We start from the raw sequence: 16,360 nt of genomic DNA, 5'->3' as shown, positions 1-16,360 counted from the left end.
AAACTCTTTAGAGTCCTTCTATATATTTTTTTAATTTATTATTTTAAAAAATTAGTTTCAGAGGTAGAATTTAGTGATTCATCCGTTGCATGTAACATGCAGTACTCATTCCATCAAGCGTTCTCCTTAAGGCCTACCCCCCAATTACCCCATCCCCCCACCCACCTCCCCTCCAGCGACCCTCACTTTGTTTCCTAGAGTTCAGCATCTTGTATGGTTTGCCTCCCTCTCAGTTTTCATCTTATTTTATTTTTCCTTCCCTTCCTCTGTTTTGTTTCTTAAATTCCACATATGAGCAAAATCATATGGTATTTGTCTTTCTCTGGCTGACTCATTTTGCTTAGCATAATACCCTGTAGTTCCATCCACATTGTTGCAAATGGCAAGGTTTCGTTCTTTTTCTTGGCTAAGTAGTGGTCCATTACACACACACACACACACACACACACACACCCCACATATCTTCTTTATCCATTCATCTGTCAGTACACATCTGGGCTCTTTCCATAGTTTGGCTGTTTTGGACATGGCTGCTATAAATATTGCGTGCAGGTGTCCCTTCAAATTACTATGTTTGTATCTTGTGGATAAATACCCGGTAGTACAGTTGCTGGGTCATAGGGTAGCTCTATTTTTAACTTTTTGAGGAACCTCCATACTGTTTCCAGAGTGGCTGCACCAGCTTGCATTCCCATCAACAGTGTAGGAGAGTTCCCCTTTCTGCACATCCTCACCGACATCTGTCATTTTCTGACTTGTTAATTTTAGCCATTCCGACGGGTGTGAGGTAGTATCTCATTGTGGTTTTGATTTGTATTTCCCTGATGCTGAAAGACGTTGAGCAATTTTTCAATTGTCTGTTGGCCATTTGTATGTCTTCTTTGAAGAAATGTCTATTTATGTCTTCTGCCCATTTCCTGACTGGATTTTTTTGTTTTTTGAGTGTTGAGTTTGTTCTTTATAGATTTTTGGATACACCCCTGGATCAGATAAGACATTTGGAAATATCTTCCCCCATTCCATAGGTTGCCTTTTGGTTTTGTTGACTGTTCTCTTTGCTATGCAGAAGCTTTTAATCTTGATGAAGTCTCAATAGTTCATTTTTGCTTTTGTTTCTCTTGCCTCTGGAGACATGTCTAGCAAGAAGTTGTGGCCAGGGTCAAAGAGGTTGCTGCCTGTGTTCTCCTCTGGGATTTTGATGGATTCCTATCTCACATTGAGGTCTTTCATCCATTTTGAGTTTATTTTTCTGTATGGTGCAAGAAAATGATCCAGTTCAAGTCTTGTCTGTTTTTAAAGGTGGGCTGGCTTACAGAGTTGTAAGAGTTCTTTATATATTCTTGGTACAAGTCCTTTGTTAATATACATGATTTGAAGATATTATCAGTCTATACATTGCTTCTTCATTTTCTTAACCATGTATTTTAACAGCAGAGGTTTCAATTTTAATAAAGTCAGCTTATCATTTTTTTTTTCATTATGACTAGTGCTTTTCTTTGTCCTAAGAAACCATTGCCTATGCCTAGCTTATGAAGGGTTTCTCCTGTTCCAGAAATTTATGGTCTTAGCTCTTTTTGTTGTCTCTGATCCATTTTGAATTAATTTTTGTGAATGACAGATTAAGGTTCATATTTTTCCTTATGAATACCCGGCTGTTCCAGCACCATTTATTGGGAAAACTATCCTTACCCGCCTTGAATGACCTTCATGTCTTTGTCAAAATCAGTTTATGTATATGTGGGTCTGTTTCTAAATTTTACTCCATTCCACTGATGTATATTTCTATTCTTATGCAACTGTTTTCTTTTGAGCCTTCACATGTTTTTTTAAAATTTAGTCTCAAAAGAAATCATGTGTCATTCTTCTTAATTGCAAACTCTCTTCTTTATGTGGGTCTCAGTTCATTTATAGGAGTGTTTATGTTTTTACAGCTACGGATATGCCAAGTAACCAAAACTAATGTAGATGTTTTTCTCTGTGATCCCTGCCAAATCAATATCCTTTTATTCTCGGCTCTTAACATAGAGTTCTCAGTGTGCTAGGATTTCAACAGCAGCAGTAATTATGTTTATGAATCTCTATGTGATACTGTCTCTCTAACCTTACGGAAGTCCAAGTGGATTATGTCTGGGTTTCCATGCTTGTCACTTGTCATGGCTGCTTTTTTTAAGAGGTGAATTAGATTAATTATGCATGTTCCTTCCTTTTGTACTCCCGACTCTAATTCCCTGCCTTTCTCCATATTCTGTCTCTAACCAATAACTTAAAGAGACCCTTCTGTATCAAGAAAAGATTGATTTTCAAATCTCTGTCATTTCTTTGCCTCTTCCTTTTATTTCCTCCCATTAAAATGAGTTGTCTTCTTTTCAGGGTTTACCTTTCTCATGTCAAAGAAGTTCAGAACTGTACTTCTGACCCTTTTCATTTTACCTGCACCTTTTTTTTTTTAACCTTACTTACCTTTAAAATGTTTTCCAGGCAGTTCCGTGTTCTAGCAATATTTCTTACACAGTTCCTGTAGATTTCCAGGTTAGCCTTTTTTAATCTGTTTTTTGAGACCATATGTCATCTAGTAAAGTGAAAAAAACAGATTTCTCTGCTGAGCTTAGGCAAGAAGGGGTCATCGTTTTGGTCATTGTTTTCTTGGGCATTTTTGTTCTAGTTTGAGCTTCGTTTCATATCATAAAGCAACATACACTCATCGTGGTAAAATTGCCGATAATCCCCACACTCAAAGACCACCACCACAAATATTTTGGTGTGCTATTAAAAAAATATTTTTAAAAAGATGATTTCTCAAATTTATAATAAATATATTGGAAAGACATACAACAAATGGTTTTAAATGAATGAATATTCTTTTTTTTTTTTTTTTCAGTGTAATGTTTTACTAGGCAACCCGTAGAAAGTCCTCCTACCTGAAAGGGAGATGGTAGCTCTCCATGCTACCATAGCAGGGCAATCTCTGGGCTTTGGACCGAGGGTGAAGGAAGAGCACCTAAGTTGCTAAGAACCTGGTTTCTCCCTGCTGCATCTTTTCCTTAATATTCTGAGGATACTAGCAGCATTAAAGTAATTTAACTCAGTAGGAAAAAAATCAATAAACATTCATTTCCTATGACTGTTTACATGTTTTATTTCTATCTGTTTCCCCCTTTTTAGAGTCTAAGAAACATCTTATTTTGCTTCCCCACCCCCCTTTTTTTTTTAATTTTCAGGTTGTCATTTCCTAATGTTAAGTGACATTAATTATCACTGGCTCTTTGCATGATTGGAACAGAATGACATGGTCAGATGAGGGAGCAATCAGTGGTGGGATTAAATGGGCCAGGGTTAATGAACACTCAGCCCCCAAAATTTTTTTTAAATTTTAATTATCATATTAAATGTTGAGTAGATGAACAATGACATGTACAAGGTATGAAGAAGAATAATTCAGTGAACACCAGGACACTCACTAGTCAGTTTAAGAAGTAAAACACTACCTATCCTAGTATATGTACCTTTTAAAGATACACATTCTAAAAGTTTCTTTTGGATAGAAGGTCTTCACCATTTTTGTGCCGTGGACTCCTTGGGAGTATTACGGGCTCCTTCTCAAAATAAGGTCTATCCATTTCCCACCTTCCTCCACCTGCCACCTTACAAAAATAGTTCAGACCAAACAAAAGTTGCTTTTATTTAAATATCAGGAGTAAATTGAATTCCTGTTGACTGATAATCCTAAATTCTTCTGAGCAAACGTTTATATATTGGATTTTAATGAGTAGCGTTTCTAGTCTGGGAACTGGATTAGGGAAGCATATTTTGATATGGGAAATAAATAAAGCCTTTGTAAGTTAGGGGTTTGGAAGAACCGTACTAATTTGCTATTCCTCGTGTTTATTTGCATCATATTTCTAAGCCTTCCTTCCCTGAAGAATCATCTTTCTTTACACAATACACAAGGCCATTACTGGCATTCAGGGCATTGAGGGAATGCTAGTACGTGGGAATGTTGATTTTAGCTCAAAGAAGGAGTTGGCCAAGAGAATCAATATCGTCCAAAGTAAATATATATTTTTGTACTTTGGACATTTATTTAAATTCCAAGCAATACTTCTAGAACATGCAGAATAGGCTACAAAGTTGCCTCTTCAGAAGGTATATTTACCCAAAGAATTTATGCATATTTCATAAAAAACAAACATGATGTAAAAACAGTCTACCCTTGGTTTGATTTCAATGTGTTTTTGCAGTGAAAAGCATGCATTCCTTAAATAATCATCTAGTTTTTTAAAAAATAAAATGTTGCATTAAGAAGTATGTGATATTTATTGTGATTTTAATAGTTCATTACACTGTGTTCCAAAGAAGCACTGAAATCCTTTCTTAACTTGTAAAAAAAAAAATAATAAATTGAAACCTGAGTGAACTTTAAGTCATCCTAATACCTATAAAAAGAAATTGCATGGGAAGGGAACTTAAATCCAATTAATTAAATCCAATTAATGGAGGAGGTGGGAGGGGATGGGAGTAGTGAGGCAAGCTATTGCTGTGTAGTTCATGACAACAAATTTCTTACCTTTGTACTGCAGAGCTAGAACAGACTATGAAGACATTTATTTTAAAGAAGCCTAAACTGGGGTGCCTGGGTGGCTCAGTGGGTTAAAGCTTCTGCCTTGGGCTCAGGTCATTATCCCAGGGTCTTGGGATTGAGCCCACATCTTGCTCTCTGCTTGGCGGGGAGCCTGCTTCCTCCTCTGTCTCTCTCTCTCACTCTCTCTCTGCGTGCCTCTCCGCCTACTTGTGATCTCTGTCAAATAAATAAGTCAAATCTTAAAAAAAAAAAAAAAAAAAGTCTAAACTAAGGATCAGAGAGAAAAGTCACATTGGTTAGTGAGTGTTAGAAACCAGTGTTCACACTTCCATTCCAATAAGCTTTGTTTTTTAAAGATTTTATATATTTGAGAGAGACAGACAGAGAGAGCTAGCATGAGTGGGGGGGAGGAGAAGAGGGAGAAGGAGAATCCCAAACCGACTCCCCATGGAGCAAAGGGCCCCACGTGGGGCTCCATCCCAGGATCCTGATATCATGCCCTGAACTGAAGCCAAGAGCCAGCTGCTCAACCAAATGAGCCACCCAGGGATCCCCCAACAACCTTTTAAATAAAGATCATAGATTCAGCATAATAGCCAATGAACAATGAGGGTGGCGTTAATAGTTATTGAGTATTGACTGTGTACAGACGCTTGCTTACCCCTTTATACATACAATTTAATTCCTGCAACCCGCCCATGAGTTAAGTAATGGATTTCTCATTGTGAAGGTGAGGAAGGCTTGATGGTTTATTCCCTTGTTGACAGTAAATGAGGTCATTCATCGGTAGAGCCCGTTCAGCAACACACATTTGTTTCCAGCTTATCGTGGATAAGTGTTTTGCTAGAAATCAAGAGATCAAGTAGAAAGATGACATCGTTTTCTTTCTCCTTCCAGAGATTTCTACGTGAGATCCCTGGAACGTCACATGTCAGATGTTCATGTTAGATCAGTAGCTTTCGAATGTTTTTGACCCCAACACTCAGTAAGATGCATGTTTAGGGGGTACTTGGGTGGCTCAGTCAGTTAAGCGGACTCTTGATTTTGGCTCAAGTCATGATCTCAGAGTCGTGAGATGGAGTGAGCTCCGTGTTGGGCTCCACACTGGGCATGGAGCCTGCTTAAGATTCTCTCTCTCCCTCTCCTTCTTCCTTCCCTTCTCTCTTTTTTTTTTTTTAAAGATTATTTATTTATTTATTTGACAGATCACAAGTAGGCAGAGAGGCAGGCAGAGAGAGAGGAGGAAGCAGGCTCCCCACTGAGCAGAGAGCCCGATGCGGGGCTTGATCTCAGGACCCTGGGATCATGACCTGAGCCGAAGGCAGAGGCTTTAAGCCACTGAGCCACCCAGGCGCCCCCCTTCCCTTCTCTTAAAAAAAACAAGAAAGAAAAGAAATATGTTTATACTGAAACTAATGCACACATATATAAATAAAATATATAAACGTGTAATTTTATAGCTGAAACAAAATTTGTATGAAATACCCTTATTAGCATGCTAATACTTTTTATTCTAACCCATTGTATTCTATTTTATTCTAGTTCATTTCTTAAAAGACCAGTTACATTAAATTGAGTTCATAGCTCATTCCTGTGTCACATATTGAAAAAAGATATGTTACATGTTTTAAAAAGTTCTTTTATGTGTGTGTGTAAAAAACTACATACTATTGGTCCTCCAGAGCAACTCTAGCTACTTCTGTTATTTTATCTCTCTGTTGTACTTGGATTGCTAATTCTGCTTTCTTAATTTAAGAAATTATCTATGGACTGTTAGTCAGAGTAGATGAGGATCTGGCCATCTTACCCCATGCCTTATTCCCCCAACTTTCTTCCTACTAATATAGGAAGGCTCAATTTTTATTTAATGAATAAGTATTGTTTATATTCTATGATTATAAGTAACATTTATCCCAGAGCCAAGTCATGCATTATAATTATATTTTCTTTCTTTCTTTTTTTAACATATATTTCCTTTTTTTTTTTTTTTTTTTAATTTCTCTCTCTATCTCTCTCTCTCTTTTTTTTTCCTGGACATAATTGCCCTATTTTTTTCATTGGCATCGTTTCCTGTATACCAGTCATTAATTTTTTTCCCCAGTGTCCCATCACAGCTGTCACACATCTATACTTAGTTTTTTGCCCCCCAAACTGTTATATCAGATAATTTGCCATTGGCCTTGATCGTGGAGACCTCATTTCCAGTGTGCTCCCTCCGCCTGCCGCGTCTAGACTCTGGCTCCCCAGCCCAGTGCACGGCTCTCATCCCGGAGCCGCCTTCCCTCACCGCTCTCCTCCGTTGGCTCTTCTTTTTCCCCATCCCCCTTCCTTCTCTCCCTCGGTTCTCCCCTCATTTTGTGCCAACACATTTTCAAGAAAGTTCCAAAGAAAGAGAGCATGAGAGAAAACTTCCTGAGCGCATGCATGTCTTAAAATGCTATCGTTTATCCTCAACACTTGGGTGAACATTGACTGGGTACAGGATTAGAGATTAGAAATACCTTTCTCTGAAGATTTTGAAGGCATTGCTTCCTTGTCTCCCAGTGCTGCTATTGGGAAAGTCAGGTTCTTGTTCCTTCGTGTAGGACCTGTTATTTATTTATTATTTTTTTTTATTTGAGAGAGAGAGTGCACACTCTAGTGCACACAGCGGGGTGGGCAGAGGGAGAAGCAGACTCCCTGCTGAGCAGGAAGCCCAAGGCGGATGCAGGCTCCATTCCAGGACCCTGGGATCATGACCTGAGCCATCCAAGTGCTACTATTTTTTAAAATCATAACAAATATTTATTATTTTCTTTCTATGTGGTGTGTACTGTTGTAAGTATTCTGCACTATGTCATCTATGAGATAGGGATGATTTCCTCTGTTTCACAGGGAGGAGACGGAGGCGTGGAGAGTGTGGGTAGCTTGGAGTAGAGAAGGCTGTTGACTGAGCGCTCTCCCCCCTTAACTGGGAGCCTTCCGAATTTGAACATCTGATGTCCTCTAGGGGGAGACACTCCTGCCCGCCACTGTTCTGGAACAAAGCAAGGGTCTAAAGGAATCACGTTGTTGACTCTGCAGACTTCCAATTAACCCTCGTTCTTCAAACTTTATAGTTCCTAGTACTTTTGAGTCCTGTGACTTTCCCCTTCAGTTTCTCTAGAAAATGTCTCTATTTTCCCAGCTGGGGAGAACAGTTGCAAGAATCATGAAAGAATTAAACCTTGGCCTACTCCACACACAGACACTTAAGTACCCTTTTGGCATTAGCCCCAGCACCACGTGGTCCTAACAAGTCTGGACCTTTCATGGACCGGACAGGACACACCGACTTCCTCTCTGGGGCGTCCCCCTGAGTAGGTGTTCTAAGAGGTGGCTCCGGCAGCCCTGGTCAGTGACTTACCGCTGCCCTGGCTGCTCCCATTTTTTTAATTATAAAATTCTAATGTGCAGGAAGTTACAGGAGATAAAATAGCCTCGTATTTACTACCCGGCTTTATCAACCCTTAACAAATTATTTAAGCAGCTGCTTCAAAATGATCAATAAAAATGCATCATGTATATGGCTGGTGCCTCCTGCGTATCACTTCCTGGTCTCATTGGAGTCCCTCCCGAGCCGTTATCTAAATTGGTATGTATCACCGCCAAGCATGTTTCTCGAGCACTGCTACGGAATGAATCTGTAAATAACACATCGTATTGTCTTTCATATTCATAAGCCTTATTGGAATCGTACTTCACGCAGTCTCCTACTGCTTTCTGCTTTCCACCTTAGGCTTTTGAGACATACTCCTCTTGATTCATGGAGCTCTTTTTCATTTTGTTTTAGCTTCTCTGTAGCGTTCAGTTGTGTGACCTAAGAGTTAATTTATTCATTCCTTTGTCAATAGCCTTTTGAGGTTATCTCCAACTTCAGACTTCCAGGACGTTGGTGCAAGGAATGTCCTTATGCATTTCTGAGAGCGTGCCTGCAGAGTTTCCCAGCAGAGTTTCTGCAAGTCCCCCAAGACATGGGTCCTCTCAGTCCCTTGGGTAGCCACATGGGACCGGGATCAGTAGAGTTTCCAGGCCAGTCTCCTTCAGCCATGAACAGTTTTATCCTTTTACCCATGTTGCAGAAGAAAAAGGGGGGGGAAATCGTATTTCATGGGACGCCTGGGTGGCTCCGTTGGTTAGGCGGCTGCCTTCAGCTCAGGTCATGATCCCAGAGTCCTGGGATCGAGTCCTGCATTGGGCTCCTTGCTTGGCCGGGAGTCTGCTTCTCTCTCTGTCTCTGTCTATGCTCTTGCTCTCGCTCTCTCTCTCATTCTCTGACAAATAAATGTTTTTTTTTTTTTTTTTAAATCATGTTTCTATGTGGAATTGGTGAATTGAAGAAATGCCCATCTTCAAATCTAACAGAGACTGCCGAGCTGGTCTGCAGACTGGTTGTGCTAGTTTATGCTCCTGTTGCCAATGCGGAGTTCTTTTTACCAACTGGTGTTTAATAATGTGGGCTTTAGTGTTAGACTATAAAATGGGTTGGAGCCTGTCTCCGCCCACGAGCTGTGTGCCCTCTGTGTGATCTCTGGCAGGCGTCCTATACTTCACGTATGCCTTCGTTCCCTTTTATGTCAAAAAGAGGTAATCATAATCCATAGCATATTCTAAAGGTATTTTGAGGAGTGGATCAGTTCATGTGAACCTCTTTGAACAGTGCCATCTCCCCGTAAAAGGCCATTTTAGAAAAACAAGGTTCACTATTACTGTTGCTTAAAAATTGATTTTTGCCACTCAGATGAGTATGAAATGGAGTTTAATGTGGTTTAATTTGCATTCCTGTATTATTAGTGAGGTAGAGCATCTTTTCATATGTTTATTAACACTTTCAATTTCCTTTTCCATTCTATTGGGTTGTTCCTTTTTCTCATGAACCGTAGGAGTTCTCTGTATATTCTCTTTAAATATTCCAAATGCTAATTCTTTGTCGGTTATATACAACGCAGAGCCTTTTTTCCCACCCCCCAAGCTTGGGGCATGATTTCTAACTTTACATATGGTGTTTATTCAACCATGGAAATCTTTAATATAAACTAATATTTTATGCATTTTACTTACGAAATCATTCTCCACATCAAGGTCGTATAAAACTTCCCATGTATTGCTTTTTTGTACCTGAGTCTTACCTAGAATTTATTTTGGGATATGCGGTACAGATGCTATTTTCTTTCTTTCTGTATGAATAAGCATTTGTCTCCTGGGGTCAGCACACCTTTTCTGCAAAGGGCCAGAGAGTAAATATCTTGGGTTTTGTGGACCATATGGTCTTTGTCACAACTACATAGTTCTGTCATTACAGTGCCAAGCAGGTCACTTAACCTTTCAGACTTGATTGCTCCAGATGAACACTGGGGATAATAAGAGTGTCTATTTCATGAGAATGTTGCGAGGATTATAGACTAAATAGACAGGAAGTAAATAAATGGGTAGAGTGGCGTTCCAATAAAATTTTACTTATAAAAACGGGCAGCAGGTTGAATTTGGCCCACGGGCTGTAGATTGCCAAATCCTGTTCTAGACAAATCTAATCCATTCAGTGCAGATGTTAAACAAGGAATTCCTAAGTTGTTTACCTATCATATATGTATGATAGTATATACTACATAAATTTATGTATATAAATATATGTGAACTTATCCTATATAAATATATATAATACACATATAATACAGATTTATTTCTATTTCCTGCCAATCCCATAGAAATAACCTACCCTGTTCTCTTCAAAACTGCTGTTTCCGGGGCGCCTGGGTGGCTCAGTGGGTTGGGCCTCTGCCTTCGGCTCGGGTCATGATCTTAAGGTCCTGGGATCGAGTCCCACATCGGGCTCTCTGCTCGGCAGGGAGCCTGCTTCCTCCTCTCTCTCTCTCTGCCTGCCTCTCTGTCTACTTGTGATCTCTGTCTGTCAGATGGGTAAATAAAATCTTAAAAAAAAAAAACAAACTGCTTTTTTCTTCTGTACACATTATTCACTCATAGCATGTTTCTTTACTGAACCTCCGTACATTCCAGGAATATAGAGTTTACTGCGGGACTTGGTCTGTTTATAGACAACCCAAATTGTTTTTATGGAAACTGTTCTGTCTTCTGGTAACTTTTCTCCCATAGCCTAAAACTACCCTCTGAAGCTGCGTATTATAAACTAGTATCTCCTGACTCCATGACCCTAAGTTTACATCTCCCACTCTCCCTACACAGGACAAACTGTTCTTGTTCTCATGGGATACTCTGTGTCCCACTGATTCTCATGGATTCGGTCAAATAGCAAGGGTGTGCTTGGGGAGCCAGTCACTTTGCTAGACACTGGAGGCCTAGGGGGAGCGAGTTCCTATGGAAATAAGGTATCTGGAGCAGAACACACTGCCCAGCTGTGGCCTGGCCCACCCGGGGCCCAGTGGATGGCGCTCTGTCTTGGTCTGTACATTATGCTTTTAATGATGTAACCTGAGTTCCTGCTGCTTTCTTACCTTTCTCTTTCTGCCCCCCACCCCAGACTGAGGCTGTTATTAACTATCTCAAAGTCAGTGTGGCAGACACAAGGTCCTTTTGGGTTTTCTTCAAATGAGAAAATTTAGGCTCAGAGTGGAAAGAAGCTTGCCCAAAGTCCTACAGCTGATAAATGGAAATCAAATCCATGTCTTATCTTTTCCAAGTCCTAATGTTCCATGTTTTCTCCACATATAACCCAGGTTGTCCTGATGGAACTTTCTGTGATCCCAAAACAGTCTTTGCCGGGGAAGCACTAAAGAAGAAACAGCCTCATGCAAAAGAAAATGGGGCTTAAGACGCAGCTTCCCTCTCTGACAGGTGTCCAAAGACATCTAGAGTTTACTCCTATGGAATGGGTACATGTCTGTCTCTCTGTTTAGACAAGCCAGTCTCCTCTCTGGCAAAGGTGTCAGAGCTAACCATAGCACACAGAAGTTTAGAACTCAAGGCAGACACCTCACCTCCATGGCCAACATGTCAGAACAGCAAAAGATAACAGCCCCTTGGTGTAGACTCTGGACTGGGGGTGGGCTCCCACTGTCTGGGAGGCCACAGACTGTCACAGCAATGACACTCTTCAGATCTACTAGTAGCAGACATCTGGTGAAAGCTTATTGTGTGCCAGCGACTGATGATTTGGTCTGTTATTCTCACAACATTCTCATGAAGTAGGTGCCATTATTATCTCTAACGTTCACTTGGAGAAGGAGCATCTGAGAGGTTAAGTGACTTGCCTGCAGTTGTTGAGTGAGTGATGGAGAAGGGCTCACCGCCACGCCACTGTTCCTGCCAAGTTATCTAAAACCAGGGAACATTGACCTCTCTAACCCCAAACCCCTTTTTAATACTAAAGGAGTTTAGAAATTAGAGGATCCTCCTACTCTGTACATTCAAAGAAAAAAAATATCTGACCCCCAAATTCAAAGCATTCTGATGGTCTCATTTTCCCGATAGCCTAGAAAATACTTAACATCTGTCACCTTAGTATTTGAATCACCCTTTAAAATATTTGGACGCTGTGTCTGTATCTGAGCATCTGTGGAGACAGGTCATTCCTCATTGGCCCCTTCTGGTGGTGGTTCTTAGCATTGACTGGCACTTCCCCCTGACAGGCCACCCATGGCCTTCTAATTAGTAAGTGAATGGTTGGTTCCCCATCGTCATTTCATTTGATACACCTATAATAGGAGAATGTTATTCCTTATTTTAATTTTTATTTCCTTCCTTATATGTCTTCCTTCTTCACAGGTTTATCATACAGAGAGAAGTTGAAACAGGCAGTGGTTTGGCAACTGTGCAATACTGTTAAATTTAGGCTTACTGGGATTTGGGGGAAGCTTGAAGAAAATGACATGGTATATGGGAAAAATTGAAGAAAAGTTATTAATTGCGGAGATGTCATTTTTTTCTTGTGAGAAGGAAAGTTTCCTGCCAGTTAAATATTTCTTCTTTTCAAGCGTGGTTCTTGACTTTGACATATGCTCTTCCTTTCAGAAAGCTGTGGTATAGACGTATGACCCAGTGGGCCTTATGTTTACTGGACCAGGAATGTCCAAGCCACAGGAATGATCTCTGGTGTTTTCTAGGTGTTTACCTTGCTGTGGATTGCTGACTGGATGGTGCATCACTTCTGGAGGAAAGGGAAGGATCCGGATAGCTTCTCCATCCCCTACCTGACAGCATTGGGTGACCTGCTTGGGACAGCTCTTTTAGCCTTAAGTTTTCATTTTCTTTGGCTTATTGGAGATCGAGATGGGGACGTTGGAGACTAATAAATCCTACAAACTGTTCTCAAGTCCCAACAAGGAAAACACAAGACAACCACATATGACTCTTTTTCAAAAATCTTAAATCAGTAGTTGACTTCTACCAGGGTAATCTTTAGTTGGCCCTGATTCAATTAAATGGCCTTAACATTTTTTTAAGGAATTTGTGTTAAAACCAGAATGAACAGTATTTGTGCTGCTTTTCATAGAATAAATGGTAATTTGACATAGATGTAGACACACGCTCAAGCTCTGAAATTAATTAAATAGGAAAGAATATAAGATGTTTACAGTGAATAATTTAAAAATCACTGATGTAGCAGAAATGTAATTTATTATTGTTTAACTTAATAATGCCAGGTTTGAGGAAACTGAGTTCTACTTCAGCCTGTCTTGTCTCAAAGGTGTGTTGTCCTGCAAATCCTACTATAAAATGAAAAGGACCAAAACTAAGCCTTTAATAGTTTTAACTCTGCCCATCTCTCTGCTAGCTGAGGATAAATGATCAGCTATTAGCTCCCAACCTGACTTAAATATGTTCTGCTGAGCATAAGATAAACTTACTTTTCCCTGTGCCAGTGTGAATTTAACTTCAGCTCTGTAAGGTCTTGGCAGGCTAGCCTTGAAACACAGAATGACCTCGAGAGATCTTTAAAGAAAGCAGTGGGTCATATTTAACCATTGTTGCAGTGAAAGAATTTTGATCTTTCTAAGAAGACTGAATAGTCAAAACCAGAAGATAAACTGGGCTGCATTTGTAGGGACAGGATGGTGTAAGAAATTGTGTGTGTGTGTGTGTGTGTGTGTGTGTGTGAGAGAGAGAGAGAGAAGAACAGAAGGCAGAGAGAAGTGTTGGATGGAGAACAAAGTCTTGGATTGTTGATAGCAAAGATTATAGTGCTATAGAAGTACTAACTTTATGTAATTATTCTTAAACACATTTTATTGATATGCTTTTATCATTTGGTCTGCAAATTTTGCTACTCTCCAGGATTTACTATTTATTACCTGTATTGTAAATTTTTCTTATGAAAAAAACTACCATTTAATATCACTATGATTTTATAGTAAGATTTCGAGTGAGCAAGTGATCCATTTGCCCTTTTGAAGACGTTTGTTGGAACGTTTAGGCTTACTGTTTTAAGAGAGAAGTTGGCGGGTTACCTTAGTGGTTGGTCACCTCTGTACATATCACCTGTTTGCACAGGCTTATCTCTACTCTGTCATATACAGTGCTATGTTTCCTATATATTTTTCTAAAACTCTGACCTATATTCCTAAACTTGGCCAATGCTTTAGTTATTCAGTAGGTCAGCATTTTTATATCACATATTGTTCATTTAAAAAAATTCAGTAGAGTCTCTCAAGACCATCAGATATCTAATAATTGAACTGGTAAGGGGAAACATGTACATTAACGTTGATCATTATGGTTTAAGTTGTGAGTTAGGGTTAACGTATAAATAGTATATTGTTTATAAACATAATGGGGGACGTATTCCTCTTACACTCTTTAAAATAAGAGGACTGTGGTATAGAGTTATATATTTTTGCTTATTTTAAAACTTTAATTATTCCACTCTTCTGCCTTATAATGAATCTTCCAAGGCAGAGAACTGAACTAATTATAGACTTTCTCCTTTGGAGAGTTATAATGTCAAATAGTGAACATTCTTTTAAAAGAACGATTAAGTCAATGACTATGTAGCTGCAAAGAGTTTTTTTTACTTAAAAAAAATCCATAAATAATTTCTTTGATTTTTATTGTAAAGCATTTGTAAATTACTTACTTACATTTGGGCTGTCTGATTCATAAGCGTTTCTATTTGCCGATAGATTTCTATCTTGATTTATAACGTAAAAAAGTGCTCGGCAAACTACATTTTTAAAGCATTTACCATCATCTTTAGTGCATTACCTATTCTGAAACACACTCAAATACACTCTATTATATAGTACTCACAATGGCACCTGTGAACCAGATCAGGGAGAGATTCTTATCTGTATTTTGCGCCAGAAGAAACTGAAACGCAGAGAAGTTACGCTTCTAACATTGCCTGGATGTGAAAGTGCCGAAATCATGACTAAAATCTGGGTCTCTGGTCTCCTGAGCCAGTTACTCTTTCTATGAACCCCCCGCAGGGGTACCGAGAGTACCTAACTCATTAACTGACAGAAAATAGGCTGGAGCATCAGGATTTTCTAAAGTAGAACAGAATATTGCCACATCTTTTAGGGTTCAGACAAGGAAACCTCCATCTAATCTGTCTTAATGGTAAGTGTAGTCCAACTCTAAATTATTCATGTTCTAAGACCAAGAAAAACACAGATAAATGAAGACTTCAGAATAAAAACTAATGCCTGATTTCATTGAACATTTAGTGGCCACCACCTTCCCTGATTTAACATTTTCTATAGATGCTAATAAGTAATTAGCGTGGCTGATTTGAGTTCTGTCTCCTTTTTCTTTTGCTACCCAACCTTCGCTATAGCAACAAAAAGTCTAAAAGGCATGTGTGTCATAAGGAAAAATAAAGACATGGAAAAATCAGTTACCAATTAGCTCAATTAATTTATAAAAGGGATCTAGAGTCCTTTAAAAAAAAAGCTTTTTACTGGTTTTCTGAAAGCCTTTTCATAAGTATGCAACTAATAAGAGACTTATTTACCCATGAAATAATTTATTATCGGTCTTATATAATGTAAATTGACAGTATTTATTTTTATACAACATAAAAACTCCTCTCCAAACGTCTTCCTTTCACTAATTTATCAGACGATTTATTTATATAGAGATCATCTTTTTAAAAACATATTTTTATTCTTGCTCACTAACCTTTTTTTTTCCTTTAAAAAATAAAGTTTAGAAGCTGATACAATGGGAACTTATGGTCAGGTCTCTTCTGGGAGACATCAAAAGTTCCCCCATCATACACTATCAGTGATGTAGCCAAATGAACTACATTCTAAGAAGTCTTTCAGTAATCGGGCTTCCTTGCCTTACAATGTATCTGTGGTATCATATACCCATTTATAATGGGCATCTGCTGTCTCTGAATTGTTGTAAACTCAAATAAGAATAAAATGTAAGAAATACAGCCTTGTTGTACTTCTTGATAAACTAGGAGGACATCAAGCCTGTGTGGAACTCACCTAGAAGAGACTGGAGTGATCTGTGGATATTTGTTGTAACAAGTATAATAAACCAGGCTCTGACCACCTCTCCACCTCCAAACCATTGCTTTACCACTTTTCCACGATTGAACACTCCTCTCATTTTCAGCTTCGATTCCTAGGTCCGCCAGCCCACTCATCCTCAGCTGCCTCCTTCAGACTCACCGGACAGCTCTGGTTAAACACAGCCCCTGCCTTGCCGGCGCTCACGCAGCTGAATACAGCTCACAAAAGACACAGCACTGCTCAGACAGATCTTTGAATTTATAACCTCAGGCATCAGGTTAACCCGCACTGCCCAGCAGCCTGCGCTGTTTCTCTGATCACTTCA

General features: G+C 39.3%; 1 protein-coding gene across 6 annotated transcripts in view; it reads left to right on the top strand.

The window, feature by feature from the left end:
- SLC41A2 (solute carrier family 41 member 2) overlaps positions 1–13,668 on the top strand; it is a 114,354-nt gene extending 100,686 nt beyond the window's left edge. For all 6 annotated transcript variants that reach the window (XM_032836514.1, XM_032836515.1, XM_032836510.1 and 3 more), the window contains one exon: positions 12,676–13,668. In XM_032836514.1, coding sequence (XP_032692405.1) covers positions 12,676–12,861 — 186 coding nt within the window. In that variant the 3' untranslated portion in view covers positions 12,862–13,668. The remainder of the gene's footprint in view (positions 1–12,675) is intronic.
- Positions 13,669–16,360: the final 2,692 nt, after the last annotated feature.

This window comes from Lontra canadensis, unplaced genomic scaffold (assembly GCF_010015895.1).
Source record: "Lontra canadensis isolate GAN:19392208 unplaced genomic scaffold, GSC_riverotter_1.0 scaffold93, whole genome shotgun sequence".
NCBI lineage: Eukaryota > Metazoa > Chordata > Mammalia > Carnivora > Mustelidae > Lontra > Lontra canadensis.
This window is presented reverse-complemented; position numbering and strand designations above follow the sequence as displayed.